We start from the raw sequence: 20,962 nt of genomic DNA, 5'->3' as shown, positions 1-20,962 counted from the left end.
AGGCCTGTGTTAGGTGAAAGTTGGACAAAAAGATTGGAGTAGTTTAAGGACAAAGACACCCCTCTTCCTTAGAGAAGTTGGGGTCAATGGGACAAAATGATTACCAAATTAAATTATAGGCTTTAGTTTTCCAGTGCACACTGGGAAGTGAGTTGTGTTAATTTTGAATTTTAACAAAAATCAACATGTAGTGTTCCACCAAATGGGCAATAAATTAAATTAATCTCTTAAGTTAAATAGGCTAAGGATCTACACCATTTTGCCTCCCTCCACCGCCTATAAAGGGAAAGGTTTTAAAGCAAGCAGATTCCACACCTTTGGGTTTCCCAGGGCTCGGTTCAACTTACATAGATAGCCTCTGTTTAAAGTTCAGCTCAGCCAACTGCATGTCAGGACCCTCTGGAAAGCTATGGCAGGGGTCTGGTAACTTCCCTCACAATGACTCACAATGATGGCCTCCCGCTCTCCAACATAGGACTCAGTCAGCATTTAGGCCTTCCTAGCAATAGACAGCTCCACCCAGATGCACTGTCAGCATTCTCCTCTGGTGTTTCCTTGCAGCTGTCAGATTGTAAGATGCATCAGCACTCTTTTGATGGTAAATTTAAGCAGCTCTCCCTTTTCCTCCCAGTACAGTCCCCCTTATATAGCAGCAATGACACAACCAATTTTACAATCTTGGGGGAATCCTCTACAAGAGGTCACACGAAATAGGATTGGAAAGTTGCCATTTGCTTTCCTCCCCACTCCAGCCCCTTTCTACGGATGTGTTTAAGAGTCTGGAGTAGACATACAGCAGCTTAATTCACAAGCCCCATTTGTTCTCATGTCTATTTTTTGGCAAAAACTAATTATGTGGCAAAACTTCATAATTTTACTAATAACTGCCATAATATACATTATTTCTGATTCCGCTAATCATGGGGAATTAAATAAGATGACAGCCAGGTCCGCACCATTTTGCATGGCCATGTGCCAATTTTCTGCCATTTCTGTGAAAAGCATAACAGTTATGAATATGGAATAAATTAACCATGTTCCTAATTTTACACCCCACCCATTCACCAACTCTCATATTTGGAACATTTTCAGATCAGTCAGAAACACATCTTAGATGGCCATTACTGTTTACTGAGTCGCAGGTGGATGAATTTTATATCTCCAAAATTGCCTGGAAAGTACCTAGAAAATGGTACACAAATGTAGAAAATCCACCTTATAGCTGCTGGAAAAAAGGCCTAAGTTATAATAGTCCTTTTAAATCAATTACAAATCTTCATGTGGGACAAATAGCAATTCTCCTGCCTAAGGGCTATATGGTCTCACTGGGTCAGCCTGTAACCAGAGCTTTTTCTTTATCAGTCTCTTCGAAGTGGGTTACGTGTATGAAATTGGAGTTTCAGGCTCCCTTAATTGAATTGTCTTCACGGCTCCCCTCTTCACAACTAGTGTCAACATTTTGGTCATGCATCGGCCAGGCAAAATGGTCCTGCAGCGACAGCCAGTCTAAAGAATGAAGAATGAAGTGTGAATCTGCTCTTTTGAAAATAAAGAAAATGCTGTTTAACAGTTAAATGTCAAATGACAGCGTGTGCGTGCACAGAAATGTGATTGAATATGTGGGTGGGGGTTTGGGTTATATAATGCACATTATATTTGTCCCCAAAGGACTTGGTTATGTAGAACAGACTCAGAAACCGGTCAAACTGGGTTTTTGGCCCAGGCACTGAATTCAATGGCCGGCCCTGCCTCCCACTGAAATAAGTCATATCTATAATTGAACTGGCCCACAATGACATATGAAAAGTATGAGAGTGTGAGGATTCACTGCCCTGGTAGACTAGCAGGTAGCCCTGGGAGAAGAAACAATGGAAGCCAATAGGGCTGGTGCATGACCAAGAGGTGTGATTTCCCCCTGCACCGACTCTGAAGGAGGAACTCTCAAACTTCAAAGGGCATCATAAAAGTCCTTTGTTGTAAACTGAGACTGGCAGGGACAGTTTGCTGTGGGGGTCTGCAGCACCGCCAAGACATTTGACAAATCTACCCCATTTACCTTAAAGAACTCCTGTACTTTAAGACATTTTTCCCATCACCCTGAATAAGTTATCATTTTGTAGTATCCCAGTTTTCCATGTGATTTGTAGGCAAAAGTAAATAGACCCAGTACATGTTTCTAACACTTGGTTAACTGAAATGGTCATGAAAGAGGCATTTTGGGGTGAATTATAAATGGGACGAATATGAAACTAGGTGAGAAGATGCGGATTGTTATTGCGAATATGTGTAGTCATTGGTAGAATTTTAAATATTATGTATTTCATAAAAATGGCAAAAATGTGCCAAAGGGTGATGCGACCTCGCCCAGAGTCGGCGATCGGATTGTCCAATTCCCTGCAACCTATTGAATCTGCATATCTACTTCTTATGGCGGTGGCTAGTATAAGTTTGAAGTTTTGATCTATAACTCATTTTGGTAAAAAGTAGACTGGAGAGACAAAGAGAGACCATAAATGCAACTGCATAAATTATGTCATTTCCCCTGAACCAATCAGCCCAGTGGGAGGGGAGAGGGTTGGTAGGCTGTCCTATTACAGGGTAGGAATAATTCCAGAGTACCTCCAGATGGTAAATTCGATTATGTCATTTTGGATATATAAGGGGGAGACAGAGAAACACAAGGGATTCTCAACTCTCAAGACTGACACACTCACTGAAGAATCAAAATCTATTCAAGATCCAGGAAGCCAGATACATCCATCCAGGCATATCCATCCATTTATCCAGATCAGGGGAGAAAGGAGAGGAGGCAGCTGATCAGAGGCGTAGACAGGGTAGGGCCTGCGCAGGAAAGGCCAACCAAAAATCTGCAAATGCCCACTCAGCAGAGGTGTGTGGACATTTACAGATGTTAATGTCACTGCGGTGGGTCCAACTACATTAGCTTCAGGCCCCACTTTTTAGACAATCCTGACTACACCGCTGCAGCTGATCCCATCCTAGAGAGAGCAGTGACCTGACCTTGCCTAGCTGTCCAGCATCCCATCCAGGAGAATCCAGTGACCAGATCCCTAGGCCCAGCTGTCCCTGTGACTAGATCCCTTTCCCCAGCCATCCAGAGTGACCATATCCCATGTCCTAGCTGTCCAGAGACCTTGCTGACTTTCCAGAATCCCAAACTCAAGCTTACATTGTAAATAGCACATAACCCCAGTTCTCCAAACTACGTATCCCGCTCTTTTGACCCTTGCATCCCATTGAAATCCCATTAAAGTCTCAAATTGCCAGTGTAATCCGTTCACCTTTCCATAGACAAATCTGCATTAGCCTGTGTATGGTAGTGCATCCCTTTCCATAAATCTTTCAAAGGTCTGTATAAATCCTTAGCATTATTTGCAAGTAAATCAATGAATTCCACTATAATGAGATTCATGGTGAGTTGGTTGACATTCAAAATGAACTGCCTCATGTCACGTGCCTTTCTTTAATAATTATAGCCATTAAAATATAGTCTCAACAAAACTAGCCTTTGTCTAACAAAACCAAATTTGCCTGTGTATTGTGTGCCTTTCTACAAATTCCGATTTGCCTCTGTCCCACAGAAAAACCCAAACTATAGTCCCATTAAGAGTAACCCCTTTCGATTAGAATCCCATCTTTTATGTGCCTCTGTTCCTTGTCCTGAAAACCAATTTTCAATTGTGACAGCCAAGCACTTTCCATAGCTGCCTGTCATCCCAAGTCCTGTGTAGAAACGAATTTTCATTCCGCCGCGTGTGTTTTCCTTTGCATTTTTTTTTCTTTTTCCAAGATCGACTTGACTTACCTTGTGTTCATGTTGAATTGGTGCCCTGCTTCATAGTCTGTAAGCTTTCTTACAACTCGAGTATAGCAACACGAATTTCTGTCCCAGCTATCCCGCCGTAGGTGTAAGCTGCTGCGCGATAAACCAGTGAAATGCTATGATTCCATTTTGCTCATAAATAAGATTTTCATTTTCTTTTCTGGCCTCCCATCTTGGGGTGGTGGGCTGAATCCTAAATCTGATGTTTGCCTCTTCTTACTGACTCCTTGCCACTGCCTTCCATCCAGAAAGAATTTAGTTAGCAGAGGTTTGGGGGAGAGTGTTGCAGGGGGACTGCTTAACCTGAATACCATCTGTTGCTTTTAAACAATGTATTTTTGCTTGCTATTAAAGGTTGCTGTATATTATGTTAGGAGTTTGAATTAATTGTACCGTAGGGATTTTTGCATTTGATGGCCACAACATCAGTAGTTGCTGCCCAATTGTTTGATTTTGCTTGTTTTTTCATTTGACCATAACATTAAAAAATATGATATTGTTACACACCTGGCTGGTTTCCGCGTTCATTGCGACACGGGGTGTTTGTGGAGGTTGGGGGCTTACTCAAATAAAGAACCCCTGGTTGATTAAAGATAAAAAACATTTTTATTGTGTGCCACATTAATGGTCAGTGGAAGGAGTCCCTTGCTGGAGTGTGCCGTGTTATAAAACAGTTACAATGTGAGTGAGGTATATCTGTTGTACACAGTGGGGCAGTCTGCCTGATGTATGTGGGGGAGGTGTACCTGTGGTGCACAAGGAGGCAGTGTGCCTGATGTATGAGAGGGAGGTGTACCTGTGGTGCACAAGGAGGCAGTGTGCCTGATGTATGAGAGGGAGGTGTACCTGTGGTGCACAAGGAGGCAGTGTGCCTGATGTATGTGAGGGAGGTATAGCTGTGGTGCACAGTGAGGCTGTCCGCCTGATGTATGAGAGGGAGGTGTATCTGTGGTACACAGTGAGGCAGTCAGCCTGAAGTATTCGAGGGAGGTATATCTGTGGCGCAGTGAGGCAGTCTGCTGTGATGTATGTGAGTGAAGTGTATCTGTGGTACACAGTGAGGCAGTCTGCCTGATGTATGGGAGGGGGTTATATCTGTGGTGCACAGTGAGGCAGTCTGCTGTGATGTATGCGAGTGAAGTGTATCTGTGGTGCACAGTGAGGCAGTGAGCCTGATGTATGCAGGGGAGGTATATCTGTTGTGCGCAGTGAGGCGGACTGCCTGGTGTATGTAAGAGAGGTATATCTGTGGTAAACAGTGAAGCAGTCTGCCTGATGTATGGGAGGGGGTTATATCTGTGGTGCACAGTGAGGCAGTCCGCCTGATGTATGTGAGGGAGGTGTATCTGTGGTGCACAATGAGGCAGTCTGCCTGATGTATGTGAGGGAGGTATACCTGTGGTGCACAATGAGGCAGTCTGCCTGATGTATGTGAGGGAGGTATACCTGTGGTGCACAGTGAGGCAGTCAGCCTGATGCATGGGATGGTGGAATATCTGTGGTGCACATTGAGGCAGTCTGCCTGATATATGTGAGGGAGGTATATCTGTGGTGCACAGTGAGGCAGTGTGTCTGATGTATGGGTGGGGGTTATATCTGTGGTGCACAGTGAGGCACAATGTATGCCAGGGAGGTGTACCTGTGGCGCACAGTGAGGTAGTCAGCCTGATGCATGGGATGGTGGATTATCTGTGGTGCACAGTGAGCCAGTCACCCTGATGCATGGGATGGTGGAATATCTGTGGTGCACAGTGAGGCAGTCAGCCTGATGTATGTGAGGGAGGTATACCTGTGGTGCACAGTGAGGCAGTCCGCCTGATGTATGTGAGGGAGGTATCCCTGTGGTGCACAGTGAGGCAGTCCGCCTGATATATGTGAGGGAGGTATACCTGTGGTGCAGAGTGAGGCAATCTGCCTGATGTATGTTAGGGAGGTATACCTGTGGTGCACAGTGAGGCAGTCCACCTGATGTATGTGAGGGAGGTGTACCTGTGAAGCACAGTGGGGCAGTCCGCCTGATGTATGTTAGCGAGGTATACCTGTGGTACACAGTGAGGCAGTCTGCCTGATGTATGTGAGGGAGGTATACCTGTGGTGCACAGTGAGGCAGTCCGCCTGATGTATGTGAGGGAGGTATACATGTGGTGCACAGTGAGGCAGTCCGCCTGATGTATGTGAGGGAGGTATACCTGTGGTGCACAGTGAGGCAATCCACCTGATGTATGTGAGGGAGGTATATCTGTGGTGCACAGTGGGGCCGTCCGCCTGATGTATGTTAGGGAGGTATACCTGTGGTGCACAGTGAGGCAGTCCGCCTGATGTATGTGAGGGAGGTATATCTGTGGTGCACAGTGAGGCAGTCCGCCTGATGTATGTGAGGGAGGTATACCTGTGGTGCACAGTGAGGCCATCCGCCTGATGTATGTTACGGAGGTATACCTGTGGTGCACAGTGGGGCAGTCCGCCTGATGTATGTTAGGGAGGTATACCTGTGGTGCACAGTGAGGCAGTCCGCCTGATGTATGTGAGGGAGGTATACCTGTGGTGCACAGTGAGGCAGTCCGCCTGATGTATGTGAGGGAGGTATACCTGTGGTGCAGAGTGAGGCAGTCAGCCTGATGCATGGGATGGTGGAATACCTGTGGCGCACAGTGAGGCAGTCAGCCTGATGTATGTGAGGGAGATGTATCTGTGCTGCACAGTGAGGCAGTCAGCCTGATGTATGTGAGGGAGGTATACATGTGATGCACAGTGAGGCAGTCCGCCTGATGTATGTTAGGGGGGTATACCTGTGGTGCACAGTGAGGCAGTCTGCCTGATGTATGTGAGGGAGGTATACATGTGATGCACAGTGAGGCAGTCCGCCTGATGTATGTGAGGGAGGTATACCTGTGGTGCACAGTGAGGCAGTCCGCCTGATGTATGTGAGGGAGGTATACCTGTGGTGCATAGTGAGGCTGTCCGCCTGATGTATGTGAGGGAGGTATACCTGTGGTGCATAGTGAGGCTGTCCGCCTGATGTATGTGAGGGAGGTATACCTGTGGTGTACAGTGAGGCAGTCTCATGCCTGCGTGCATCGCGCTGCTGCTTCTCCCACCAACGGTCCCTAAGGTTTCTGCACAGCGTGTGTCGGTCGGAATAGGTGTCTTAAATGCTCCTGGGACTACTTCTAGGCACTTCACAAAAGTGCTTGTTTTGTTTTAAAAAACCATTGTAGCGCTCATGAAATCCCAATGTTCTTGTCTATGCACGCCATGTGCACGCTGCAGATCGGAGGGGGTGGGGGATTGAAAGTGTGTGTTGGTGAAGGCAGGCCCTCGCTCTAAGCCCTCTATCGCAGACCCTCAGAGCGCCTAGAGGCATTTCAGTGTGCATTAAAGGTGCTATGCAACACTCCCTTCCTTCCCTTCACAGGGCTCAGAGAAGGATGGCCCATGTGCTCGAGAAGTGCTCAGCAGAAAGCGAGTGAGCCTGCTCTACCGAGAATGCGGTACCCGATCCCTCCAGAGTGTGTCCTGGGAAGTGCAAGGCGCTCGCCAGAGCCACAGTCTCGGGCTCACAGGCACTGGGAGAGGAGCAGCCCCGGCCCCGCTGCTCACAGACGAAGGAAGGGGCTGCCCTGCTGCTCACGGGAGGGGCAGCTCCGGCCCTGCTGCTCACAGACGAAGGAAGGGGCAGCTCCGGCCCCGCTGCTCACAAGCGCTGCGAGAGGGACAGCGCCGTGCCGCTGCTCACAAGAGCTGTAACAGCACTATCCCTGCCGCACACAGACCAGGGAGTGCTGCGACGCACAGAAGGACAGCGACTCAATCCATGCAGCTCACAGGCACTACAAGTGGGAACAGCCTTCCAGCAGCAAGCAGGGGAGCGCTTCCAGCAGCTATCGGACGAGCAGTTCTAGGCGCTAGTAGGGGGGCACGTCCAGGAGTTATCAGACGAACTGTTCTAGGCGCTAGCAGGGGATCACTCCCAGGAGCTATAGGAGGAGCAGATCTAGGCGCTAGCAGGGGAGCACTTCCAGGAGCTATTGCATGCCTGAGTGTAGGGGCATGTCCAGGCGCTAGCAATGAAGCAGCTCTTGGCACCATTGGATGAGCAGTCGCTATCTCAGGAATAGCTCTTGGCGCTAGATGTTCAGCAGCTTTAGGGGGCACTAGAGGAGACATCCCAGACTGCAGTCTTAGCTCCCATCAAAGCGACAGCTCTATCGACTGGCGGTGCAATGGCAACAGTTTGTGGAGAAGGAGCATGGTGAGGCGCTATCGGGGCAGCAATTCGCAGCGCTATTCAAGGAGAAGCTAGAGGCTGTCTGAGGACGGAGCGCCACTTCTGGTTCGCAGCGCTATCCCGCGGGCAGCTGCAGCCCCCCCCCTGGATGAGCTTGGCAAGAATGGTGTAAGCTGCTGGCCCTGGCTCTGCCCACTGCAGGAGCAGTGAGTGCCACCGACCCGCGCGCCGCCCACCATGGGCTTTGAGTTGGAGCGCTTCAGCGGGGAGGTGGACCCTGATCTCAAGTGCAACCTGTGCAACCGGGTCTTGGAGGACCCCCTGACTACCCCATGCGGCCACGTCTTCTGCGCGGGCTGCGTCCTGCCCTGGGTGGTGCAGCAAGGCAGTTGCCCCGTAAAGTGCCAGCGCCTCTCTGCCAAGGAGCTGAACCATGTCCTGCCCCTCAAGAGCCTCATCCAGAAGCTGGACATCAAGTGCGAGCATCGGGCACGCGGGTGCGGGCACATAGTCAAGCTGCAGAACCTGGCCGAGCACCTGGAGGCCTGCGACTATGCCCCGGCCGCGTGCCGCCACGCGGGATGCGGGCAGGTGCTGAGCCTGCGGGACGTGGAGGCCCACATGCGGGACGCCTGCGAGCAGCGGCCGGCCGGGCGGTGCCAGCAGGGCTGCGGCCTGGAGCTGACCCACCACGAGCGCAGGCTGGGCGCCCACCGCTGCACCGCGGCCCTGCAGACGCACAGCGCCGCCCTGCAGGCCCGCGTGCTGGGGCTGGAGGGCCAGCTGAAGAGGCAGGCGCTGCGTGCGGGCAAGCGGGAGCAGTCGCTGCTGTCGCGCCTCTGCGCCCTGCAGAACGAGCTGCAGATGACGGCGCTGCGCTACCAGAAGAGGTTTACCGAGTACAGCCAGCGCCTCGACTCGCTGACCCGCAACCTGGCCTCGCCCTGCAAGGTAAGCAGCCCCCGGCATGGCACACCACACCTGGCATGGCTATAAGACATACTATACCATGGGCCGGCATTCTGTGCTCCTCAGTGCCCAGTTATCGTCGTCCCTAGTGCGCCTTCTGCCATTGTAATGGATTTGAAGCGCTGCAATGGATGAATGCCGTAGTCTGTAAATACAATGCGTGTCAACAGTAATTGGAATTGAGTGATTTGCACTGGTGAAACATTTGAAAGCATGCAGCGCACAGTGTTCACGCGCATGGATGACTGCTATGTCAGTGATATGTGAGAGCTGGTTTAATTTTTCGTGGGACTCAGCTGTATTCTATTGGTAGCCACGCAAGCAGGGGCACATGGGTATTCCCCATGCTTTAGGGAAACTGTCTACAGTTGAGGGCTCTGCTATAATGAATCGGACATGACATGACATGAACTAACATGACATGTTCATGTGTGCCAATGTATTCCATTAGAAACCTGACTTCCTGGGAGCGAGGCATGACTTGACCTCAGAAAATCCTGGATAATGAATCAAAATACTGCAGCCGAAATGCCGCTCGGCCATTCATGGAATGGTGCCAGCTTGCAGCCTACACCCCCTTGCATTAGCAACTGACATAGCCAACCACACGCCGCACCCCACCCGAGCACAGTGGCAAGACAGCACTGACATGCTGTGGTAACGGGTAGTCGGGTACACGCTATCCATGTGTTGCACTATTGATCATTAGAACAGTTTGAAATTGACGACTGTTCCCTATTCTGCAATTGACGTATTCAGTGTCGTTTATTGCGCACCAGTGCAGGGTTCCGGGGCAGCACCTCGCTGCATCTCCTCACCAACCTACCAAGCTGCCGCCCCCCCCCCACACTGGCACCGCACCTTCACACCACCCTGGCACGGAAAGATGTCATGCCCAGCACCCTTGACTACAACTTGAAAGCACATGACATGCATACAACACAGCCGCCTATGAAACACCCAGACCAGACCTCAGTGGTCATTGTGCCTCCGAAAAAGGCTTCTGACATATATGAACATATATGCTGCAACAGCGGCCTTGGCCCCCGCCCTCCACGTATGTGAGGTTTCAACCACCAGCACCCCTTGAGGACGAGAGCTGGTGAAACAGACAGAAGGTCCCACCCATAAGACTCAATTATACACCAGTCTAGTATAATTACATGTGACATGTAATAAATAACATGTCACTGAATCGAAGGGTGGCTTATAAATCATATATGACAACACATAGGCCTTCATCTTTCTTAGCTAATTCGGTGGCAGAAGATGGCACAGCCTCGACCTCATTGGACCCTGGTTCATAAATCATCAGTTACATACAATGGCAGGCAACTGAATCCAATTTACTAATTCATACATGACATGGCACAGTGTTGCTTCTCACCACGTAGCCCATGGCAAGACATGACTAGGCACAGCAGAGATTCTCGCCAAACACCTATGAGATGGCATGACATGGCGCAGCACTGCTTCTACTCAGATAACCCAGGACAAGACATGACAAGGCACAGCACTGCTTCTTACCAAATAATCCATGACAAGACATGAGATGGCAGAGCACTGCTTCTCTTCAGATAACCCAGGACAAGACATTACATGGCACAACACATCTTCTCCTCAGATAACCCATAACAAGACATGACATGGCACAGCACTGCTTCTACTCAAATAACCCATGACAAGACATGACATGGCGCAACACTGCTTCTCCTCAGATAACCCATGACAAGACATTACATGGCACAGCACGGCTTCTCGTCAGATAACCCAGGACAAGACATGACATGGCACAGCACTGCTTCTACTCAGATAACCCATGACAAGACATGACTTGGCGCAGCACTGCTTATCTTCAGATAACCCAGGACAAGACATTACACGGCACAGCACTGGTTCTCCTCAGATAACCCATGACAAGACATGACATGGCACAGCACAGCACCGCTTCTAGTCAGATAACCCATGCAAGACTTGACTTGGCGCAGCACTGCTTCTCTTCAGATAACCCAGGACAAGACATTATACGGCACAGCACTGCTTCTCCTCAGATAACCCATAACATGACATGACATGGCACAGCACTGCTTCTACTCAGATAACCCATGAGAAGACATGACTTGGCGCAGGACTGCTTCTCTTCAGATAACCCAGGACAAGACATTACACGGCACAGCACTGCTTCTTACCAACTAACCCAGGACAAGACATGATAAGACACAGCACTGCGGCTCACCAGTTAACCCATGACAAAACATGATATGGGTCAGCACTGCTTCTACTTAGATAACCCTAACAAGACATTACATGACACAGCACTGCTTCTCCTCAGATAACCCATGACAAGACATTGCATAGCACAGCACTGCTTCTCCTCATATAACCCATGATAAGACATGACATGGCACAGCACTGCTACTACTCAGATAACCCAGGACAAGACATGACATGGCACAGCACTGCTTCTACTCAGAGAGCCCATAACAAGACATGACATGGCACAGCACTGCTTCTCCTCAGATAACCTATGACAAGACATTGCATGGCACAGCACTGCTTCTCCTCATATAACTCATGATAAAACATGACATGGCACAGCACTGCTTCTAATTACATAACCTAGGACAAGACATGACATGGCACAGCACTGCTTCTACTCAGAGAGCCCATAACAAAACATGACATGGCACAGCACTGCTTCTTACCAATGAAACCAGGACAAGACATGACAAGGCACTGTACTGCGGCTCACCAGTTAACCCATGATAGGACATGATATGGCGCAGCACTGCTTCTACTCAGATAACCCTACAAGACATGACACGGCACAGCACTGCTTCTACTCAGATAACCCAGGACAAGACATTATATGGCACAGCACTGCTTCTTACCAATGAACCCAGGACAAGACATGACAAGGCACCGCACTGCGGCTCACCAGTTAACCCATGATAGGACATGATATGGCGCAGTACTGCTTCTACTCATATAACCCTAACAAGACATGACATGGCACAACACTGCTTCTACTCGGATAACCCAGGGCAAGACATTACACGGCACAGCACTGCTTCTCCTCAGATAACCCAGGATAAGACATTACATGGCACAGCACTGCTTCTTACCAATGAACCCAGGATAAGACATGACAAGGCACCGCACTGCGGCTCACCAGTTAACCCATGATAGGACATGATATGGCACAGCACTGCTTCTACTCAGATAACCCTAACAAGACATGAAATGGCACAACACTGCTTCTACTCAGATAACCCAGGACAAGACATTACACGGCACAGACCTGCTTCTCCTCAGATAACCCAGGACAAGACATTACACGGCACAGCACTGCTTCTCCTCAGATAACCCATAACAAGACATGACATGGCACAGCACTGCTTCTACACAGATAACCCATAACAAGGCATGACATGCCACAGCACTGCTTCTACTCAGATAACCCATGACAAGACATTACACGGCACAGCACTGCTTCTACTCAGATAACCCATAACAAGACATGACATGGCACAGCACTGCTTCTCCTCAGATAACCCCGGACAAGACATTACACGGCACAGTACAACTTCTCCTCAGATAAACCATAACAAGACATGACATGGCGCAGCACTGCTTCTTACCAACTAACCCAGGACAAGACATGACATGGCACATCATTGCTTCTACTCAGATAACCTATGACAAGACATGACTTGGCACAACAGAGATTTGGGCCAAAAAAAACATGAGATGGCATGACATGGCACAGCACTGCTTCTTACCAACTAACCCAGGACAAGACATGACATGGCGCAGCACTGCTTCTTACCAAATAACCCAGTACAAGACATAATATAGCACAGCACTGCTTCTACTCAGATAACCCATAACAAGACATGACATGGCACAGCACTGCTTTTTTTCAGATAACCCATGACAAGACATGACGTGGCAGAGCACTGCTTCTACTCCGATATCCCTAACAAGACATGACATGGCACAACACTGCTACTCCTCAGATAGCCCATAACAAGACATGACATGGCACAGTACTGCTTCTACTCAGATAACCCATGACAAGACATGAATAGGCGTTGCACGGCTTCTATTCATATAACCCATAACAAGGCATGACATGGCACAGCACCGCTTATCCTCAGATAAACGATAACAAGACATGACATGGCACAGCACTCCTTCTACTCCGATATCCATAACAAGACATGGCATGGCACAGCACTCCTTCTACTCCGATATCCCTAACAAGACATGACATGGCACAGCACTGCTTCTACTCAGATAACCCATAACAAGACATGACATGGCACAGCACTGCTTCTCCTCAGATGACACATGACAAGACATTACAATGCACAGCACTGCTTCTTACCAATGAACCCAGGACAAGACATGAAAAGGTACAGCACTGCGGCTCACCAGTTAACCCATGATAGGACATGATATGGCGCGGCACTGCTTCTACTCAGATAACCCTAACAAGACATGACATGGCACAGCACTGCTTCTCCTCAGATAACCCTAACAAGACATGACATGGCACAGCACTGCTTCTCCTCAGATAACCCATGACAAGACATTACACGACACAGAACTGCTTTTCCTCATATAACCCGTGACAAGAGATGACTATGCGCTTCACAGCTTCTATTCAGATAACCCATAACAAGACATGACATGGCACAGCACTGCTTCTCCTCAGATAACCCATAACAAGACATGACATGGCACAGCACTGCTTCTCCTCAGATGACACAGGACAAGATATTACAATGAACAGCACTGCTTCTTACCAATGAACCCAGGACAAGACATGAAAAGGTACAGCACTGCGGCTCACCAGTTAACCCATGATAGGACATGATATGGCGCGGCACTGCTTCTACTCAGATAACCCTAACAAGAAATGACATGGTACATCACTGCTTCTCCTCAGATAACCCTAACAAGACATGACATGGCACAGCACTGCTTCTCCTCAGATAACCCATGACAAGACATTACACGACACAGAACTGCTTTTCCTCATATAACCGTGACAAGAGATGACTATGCGCTGCACAGCTTCTATTCAGATAACCCATAACAAGACATGACATGGCACAGCACTGCTTCTCCTCAGATAACCCAGCACAAGACATTACATGGCACAGCACTGCTTCGACTCAGATAACCCCGGACAAGACATTACACGGCACAGCACTGCTTCTCCTCAGATAAACCATGACAAGGCATAACATGGCACAGCACTGCTTCTCCTCAGATAACCCAGGACAAGACATTACACGGCACAGCACTGCTTCTACTCAGATAACCTATGACAAGACATGACTTGGCACAGCAGAGATTTGCGCCAAAAAAAGCATGAGATGGCATGACAATGCACAGCACTGCTTTTTACCAACTAACCCAGGACAAGACATGACATGGCGCAGCACTGCTTCTTACCAAATAACCCAGTACAAGACATAACCTAGCACAGCACTGCTTCTCCTCAGTTAACCCATGACAAGACATGACTAGGTGCTGCACGGCTTCTATTCAGATAACCCATGACAAGACATGACATGCTTGGACCTATCCCGCACGTCCATCCACCTTTTGCATTTTTGCACACACCTACTTCCTAGCAGTTACTGCCTGTCTGAGTAGGACTGTAAATACGTGTATCAATATTCTTGCCTTTTTGTATATTTTGTGTATATTTCTTGTTTCTTTTTTTGCCATGTGTTTTTGTAACTAAGATGTAAATTGTCATATAAAATGCGCCCGGTTACCCCTGGGTCTGGTGCGCAATACAAGTAATAAAACAAACAAACAAACAAATAAACATGTCACAGCACTGCTTCTCCTCAGATAACCCAGAACAACACATGACATGGCGCAGCACTGCTTTTTTTCAGATAACCCCGGACAAAACATTAAATGGTGCTGCACTGCTTCTACTCAGATAACCCATAACAAGACGTGACATGACACAGCACTGCTTCTTACCAACAGACCCAGGACAATACATGACAACGCACAGCACTGCTTCTCCTCATATAACCCATGACAAGACATGACATGGCAGAGCACTGTTTCTACTCCGATATCCCTAACAAGACATGACATGGCACAGCAGTGCTTCTCCTTAGATAACCCATGACAAGACATGACATGGCACAGCACTCCTTCTCCTCAGATAACCCAGGACAAGACATAACATGGCACAGCACTGCTTCTACCCAGATAACCCATGACAAGACATGATATGGCACAGCACTGCTTCTACTCAGATAACCCAGGACAAGACATAACATGGCACAGCACTGCTTCTACTCAGATAACCCAGGACAAGACATTACACGGCACAGCACTGCTTCTCCTCAGATAGCCCATAACAAGACCTGACATGGCACAGCACTGCTTCTACTCAGAGAGCCCATAACAAGACATAACATGGCACAGCACTGCTTCTACTCAGAGAGCCCATAACAAGACATAACATGGCACAGCACTGCTTCTACTCAGATAACCCATAACAAGACATGACATGGCACAGCACTGCTTGTACTCAGATAACCCATGACAAGACATTACATGGCACAGCACTGCTTCTACTCAGATAACCCGCGACAAGACATGACTAGGCGCTGCACAGCTTCTATTCAGATAACCCATAACAAGGCATGACATGGCACAGCACTGCTTCTCCTCAGATAACCCAGCACAAGACATTACACGGCACAGCACTGCTTCTACTCAGATAACCCATAACAAGACATGACATGGCACAGCACTGCTTCTACTCAGATAACCCAGGACAAGACATTACACGGCACAGCACTGCTTCTCCTCAGATAACCCATAACAAGACATGGCACCGCACAGCACTGCTTCTACTCAGATAACCCAGGACAAGACATCACATGGCACAGCACTGCTTCTACACAGATAACCCATAACAAGACATGGCACGCCACAGCACTGCTTCTACTCAGATAACCCAGGACAAGACATTACATGGAACAGCACTGCTTCTCCTCAGATAACCCATGACAAAACATTACACGGCACAGCACTGCTTCTCCACAGATAACCCATAACAAGACATGGCACGGCACAGCACTGCTTCTACTCAGATAACCCAGGACAAGACATGACATGGCACAGCACTGCTTCCACTCAGATCACCCATAACAAGACATGGCACGGCACAGCACAGCTTCTACTCAGAGAGCCCATAACTAGAACATGACATGGCACAGCACTGCTTCTCCTCAGATAACCCATAACAAGACATGGCACGGCACAGCACTGCTTCTACTCAGATAACCCAGGACAAGACATGACATGGCACAGCACTGCTTCTACACAGATAACCCATAACAAGACATGGCACGCCACAGCACTGCTTCTACTCAGATAACCCAGGACAAGACATTACATGGAACAGCACTGCTTCTCCTCAGATAACCCATGACAAAACATTACACGGCACAGCACTGCTTGTCCTCAGATAACCCATAACAAGACATTACACGGCACAGCACTGCTTCTCCTCAGATAATCCATGACAAGACATGACATGTCACAGCAGAGCTCCTCACCAGATAACAAATGACAAGACATAATTTGGCATAACACTGCTGCTCACCAACACATACCATGACGCAGCACTGATTCTCACCAGGTAACCAATGACAAGTCATAACATGGCACAGCACCACTTCTCATCAGATAACTCATGGCAAGATCTACATAGCACAGTGCTGCTTCTCACCAGGTAACCAATGACAAGACCTAGCATGTCACAGCAAAGCTCCTCATCAGATAACCTGTGGCAAGGCATGCCCTATCACAGCACTGCTGTTCTCCAGCACATAACATGACACAGCACAGCTTCTCACCAGGTAACCTGTGGCAAGGCATGCCATCACTACCGACACCCTGTGGACCCACTCCCCCCACCATCGCAGAAACAGCTAGCCTCCGTGCTAGCCCCAAGCCCAGTATTACACTCACACTTCTCCTCGAATGTGCCCTCTTGAATGTCCGCTCACTCACAGCGCATGCCCTAGAAATTCATGATCTCCTAGACAGCCTTAACCTTGACCTATCACGGAAACCTGGCTTCATGAAGCATCAGGTCCATCCATTTCTATGGCACTCCCACCAGGCTATACTATCGTTAGGCAAGACAGACCAGCACGCGTAGGAGGGGGGTTGCTCTCATCTCCAGAGAAACCCTCACCATCAGACCCATCCCTCACCCCTGGGACAGCAAGTCAGATATGCTATCTGCTAAGCTTACTCTGTCCCCCAACAGCATAATCAACATCCATGTACTATATCGTCCTCCAGGCCTCCCACTGGACTTCAAAGGCCACCTCCTGCCTCTACTAAGCAACAACATCAAAGGCTCCACTAAAATCCTACTTCTCAGAGACCTTAACCTAGGGTCTAAAGACCCTAAAGATAAAGCTGCCACCTCCCTCACTAAGTAACTTAACAAACTAGGTTTTACACAGAAGGTCTCTGGCCCAACACACACCAAAGCCACACCCTCGACTGGGTCACTGACCATAACTGCCTCACCTCCACCATCGCCAACTCACCGCTAGCCTGGACCGATCACAATTGCATCGAGTTCACCATACCTACCTCCTCTAACACCAAATTCCTCACCCCTGCCCCACCAACACTAGCAAGAAGCTCCAAAAAAATCAAAGAGGACAGCCTTCGATCACTCCTCAACATCCCGGCATTAGCCCCACCTTTCTCTAACGACCCAAACGCCTTATCTGACACCTACAAAGATGCTCTTTCCAAAGCCATTAATGCCATAGCTCCTCTTGAACCCAAAACAGGCAAAAAATCTCTACACAATAACTCATGGTTCAATAATGAACTTCAGTCCTTACGCTCCCGTAAAAAGGAGGCTAAAAAGAACTGGCTAGCACACCCTAGCGAGGACACAAAAAATTGCTTTAACCAAATCTCCCGACTATACAAAGATGCCATCAGCAACGCCAAAGCCAATTCCTTCAATGGCCGCACCACTAATGCCAAATCGCAAACTAAAGATATCTTTGCCATTTTCAACAAAGTCATATCTCCCCCTAATACACCAGATGAGATTTCTAAAGACGAAGCCTGGTGCTTAGGCATTCAAGCAGCCATGCTAAATAAATTAGAGCTCCTTCAAAGCAAAATTAAGGGTCACCACAAAGCCCTAGCCCACTCCTATAGGCTTAAACAACCGGAGCCCTCTCCACCACCAATCAATTCCAAACCACTTTTCACATTTAGAGACATTTCAGTACTAGAAGTCACTAACATCCTCAAAAACCTAAAACCCTGTATGTGTAAAGGAGACATCTGTCCACCCAAACTGACAAAGGACTGCGCAGACCTCCTTGTCCCACTTATAACAGCATTCCTTAACGTATCTTTCAGAACCGCCATCATCCCTGCTAGCCTAAAAGAAGCATGGGTAGGTCCACTTCTAAAAAAAATCACCCTCGACCCTACACAGCCCAACAACTACCGACCCATAACCACAGTGCCTTTCCTCCTTAAGATCCTGGATAAAGCTGCCCATTGCCAAATCCAACATTTCATTGAAACCCATTAAATTCTTGGATCTAGACAATCTGGATTTTGCAAAGGTCATGGCACGGAAACAGCAGTGGTAGACTTAAAAAACCAAATCACGCATATCATGGATAAAGGCAAGCCTGCCCTCATGTACTCCTAGACCTCTCAGTTACCTTCGATCTTGTAGATCACAATACACTCACATCACACCCTACTCACTCAGCCAACTTCTCCAAAGAAGCTGAACAGTGGATTACATCCTTCCTCGAGGGCAGGGCTATAAAAGTATTCTCAGACATAGCCCATGCTGCCCCCCCCACCATTCACTGTGGAGTCCCACAGGGCCCGTGCACGGCACCCACTCTTTACAAACTGTTTACAAAGCCCCTCTTCGACAAGCTTGACGTCTTGGGTATCCCGTATACCAACTACGCTGATGATACCCAAGTACTCTTACCTCTCTCTGGCTCTTACACTAAAGGTTCCCAAGCACTACACTCAATATACACCACCATCCAGGCCTGGATGGCAGCCAACAGCCTCTGCCTAATTGGATATAAGACCGAAATCATCATTTTAGGCCGAAGAACTACTATAGCCAAGCTAGACAAATTGTACGCCAACTTCACTATTGACAACACCATCATCCCTGTTTCTACATCTGTAAAGACCCCAGGCGTATACTTGGACTCCACACTATCCATGTCCAGACAGGTCAGCGCCATCACCTCCGCCTCAGCACACACTACTAAACTTATAAATGCAGTCAAACCATACTTATCCAAGCCCAACTGACTCTCCATTGCCAGAGCCACTATTGGAGCCAAACTGGATTATTGCAATGCCCTCCTAGCAGGCACCTCCAAACACAATCTAAACAGACTGCAAATCACTCAGAACAATGTGCTCAGAGCAGCATTAAGCCTTCCCAAAAGAGAACACATCACCCAGGCTAGACAGGCACCCACTGGCTCCCTGTCAACGAACGCATCAGCTTCAAAACCCTCACCCTCACCTTTCACGCACAGCCCCGGCATATCTGGCACAAACGTTATCCAAACCCACTCACTCCAGACCTACCAGAACACAGTATACCAATCTTCTGTACACCCCCGACATCAACAGACCCAAAGCGCGAGGACTAGGTTTCCCAGACATAGACACCAATCTCTGGAACACACTCCTCACTGACATCAGAACAGAAAACTCCCTTTTCACTTTCCTCAAAAAACTCAAAACCCTCCTCTTCATTTTACCCCTTGTGTGCCTGCTACCAGCCTGTATATATGATTGCAATTGTTTTATCTCGTCTGTAACTAAGTAAAATGTCTGTAACCAGCGCCACGATGACTCTGGGCTGTTGCTCGCTCAACAAATGTGAATAAATAAATAAATAAATAAATAAGGTCCTACGCTGCTTTACATTGCATGACTCAGCCAGGACAGTCATGTGTAACACAGCACACTACTGTCTGACACAAGAAGGCCCTACTCTGTTTTTCATTGCATGACTTCGCGAGGGCATGCATGTGTATTTACATGGCAAGCATTTTGGCAAGTTCGGCCCCTCTGTGGTTACGGTTACTTTGCTCGTCAGGAGAGCACGTCGGAAGACGACAGTAACGTGCGTGCAGTTTGGTGAATCTGCGCCACAACTTTCTCCCTCACTATGCAGGCGATGCACGGTGGCCTTGCCTACTACATCTGTGCACATGTTGGACTCCCCATCGTGTTGAAATGTTTTTCCTGAGAGTTAGGGAAATTAATTCACAGAAATGAGGTCATTGCTATATAAACCATCACCCCCTCGCGCTCCCCAGCATCTCTCCTCTTGACTTGCGCCTGCTTTCCATTAACTGTAAGTCCAGTGCCACGGGTGTGTTCACTGGAAAGCCGTGGGCGTTTGGATGCCCAGCCCCTATTCCCAAGGCTGCCTGTCAAAAGAATGGCCCCTGCACCGCCCCTCACATTCTGAAGGTTGGACGGTGCCTTCATTCTTTCATTCTGTGCACACATTGAACGTGCACTTAGGATTAACAAGGTCCCTTCTGTGCACATGTAGGGAGTTGCACTCCGATGTGCAATCGTAGATGGGAAAGCAGTGCTGACTGAGGACACATGACAGGCAGCGTGTAAAACGTATTCCTTTGTAATCTCATGTTTTATGGGGAGGAACATGCTTGCGTATGTTTATGGTGGCGAGACAGACTAAGGGAACAGCAGAGTAGAAATTAAACACTTTTTTCGCAATGCATTTCACACACCATTTTTACTCTACTCCATGAGCCCGACTGCCTTGGTGGCCCACGCCAGCTGCGTGC

At 48.4% G+C, this 20,962-nt stretch overlaps 1 protein-coding gene across 2 annotated transcripts in view; it reads left to right on the top strand.

Annotated features, from left to right (window-relative positions):
- Nucleotides 1–7,328: 7,328 nt before the first annotated feature.
- The window catches only part of PDZRN3 (PDZ domain containing ring finger 3), a 785,994-nt gene continuing 772,360 nt past the window's right edge, over nt 7,329–20,962 (top strand). For both annotated transcript variants that reach the window (XM_069643215.1, XM_069643214.1), the window contains exon 1: nt 7,329–9,023. In XM_069643215.1, the coding sequence (XP_069499316.1) occupies nt 8,310–9,023 (714 nt within the window). In that variant the 5' untranslated portion in view covers nt 7,329–8,309. The remainder of the gene's footprint in view (nt 9,024–20,962) is intronic.

The sequence above is a fragment of the Ambystoma mexicanum genome, chromosome 2p, assembly GCF_040938575.1.
Source record: "Ambystoma mexicanum isolate Mex_15411 chromosome 2p, UKY_AmexF1_1, whole genome shotgun sequence".
Classification (NCBI taxonomy): Eukaryota; Metazoa; Chordata; class Amphibia; order Caudata; family Ambystomatidae; genus Ambystoma; species Ambystoma mexicanum.
The sequence above is the reverse complement of the archived record's forward strand: the minus strand, read 5'-3'. Positions and strand labels throughout refer to the sequence as shown.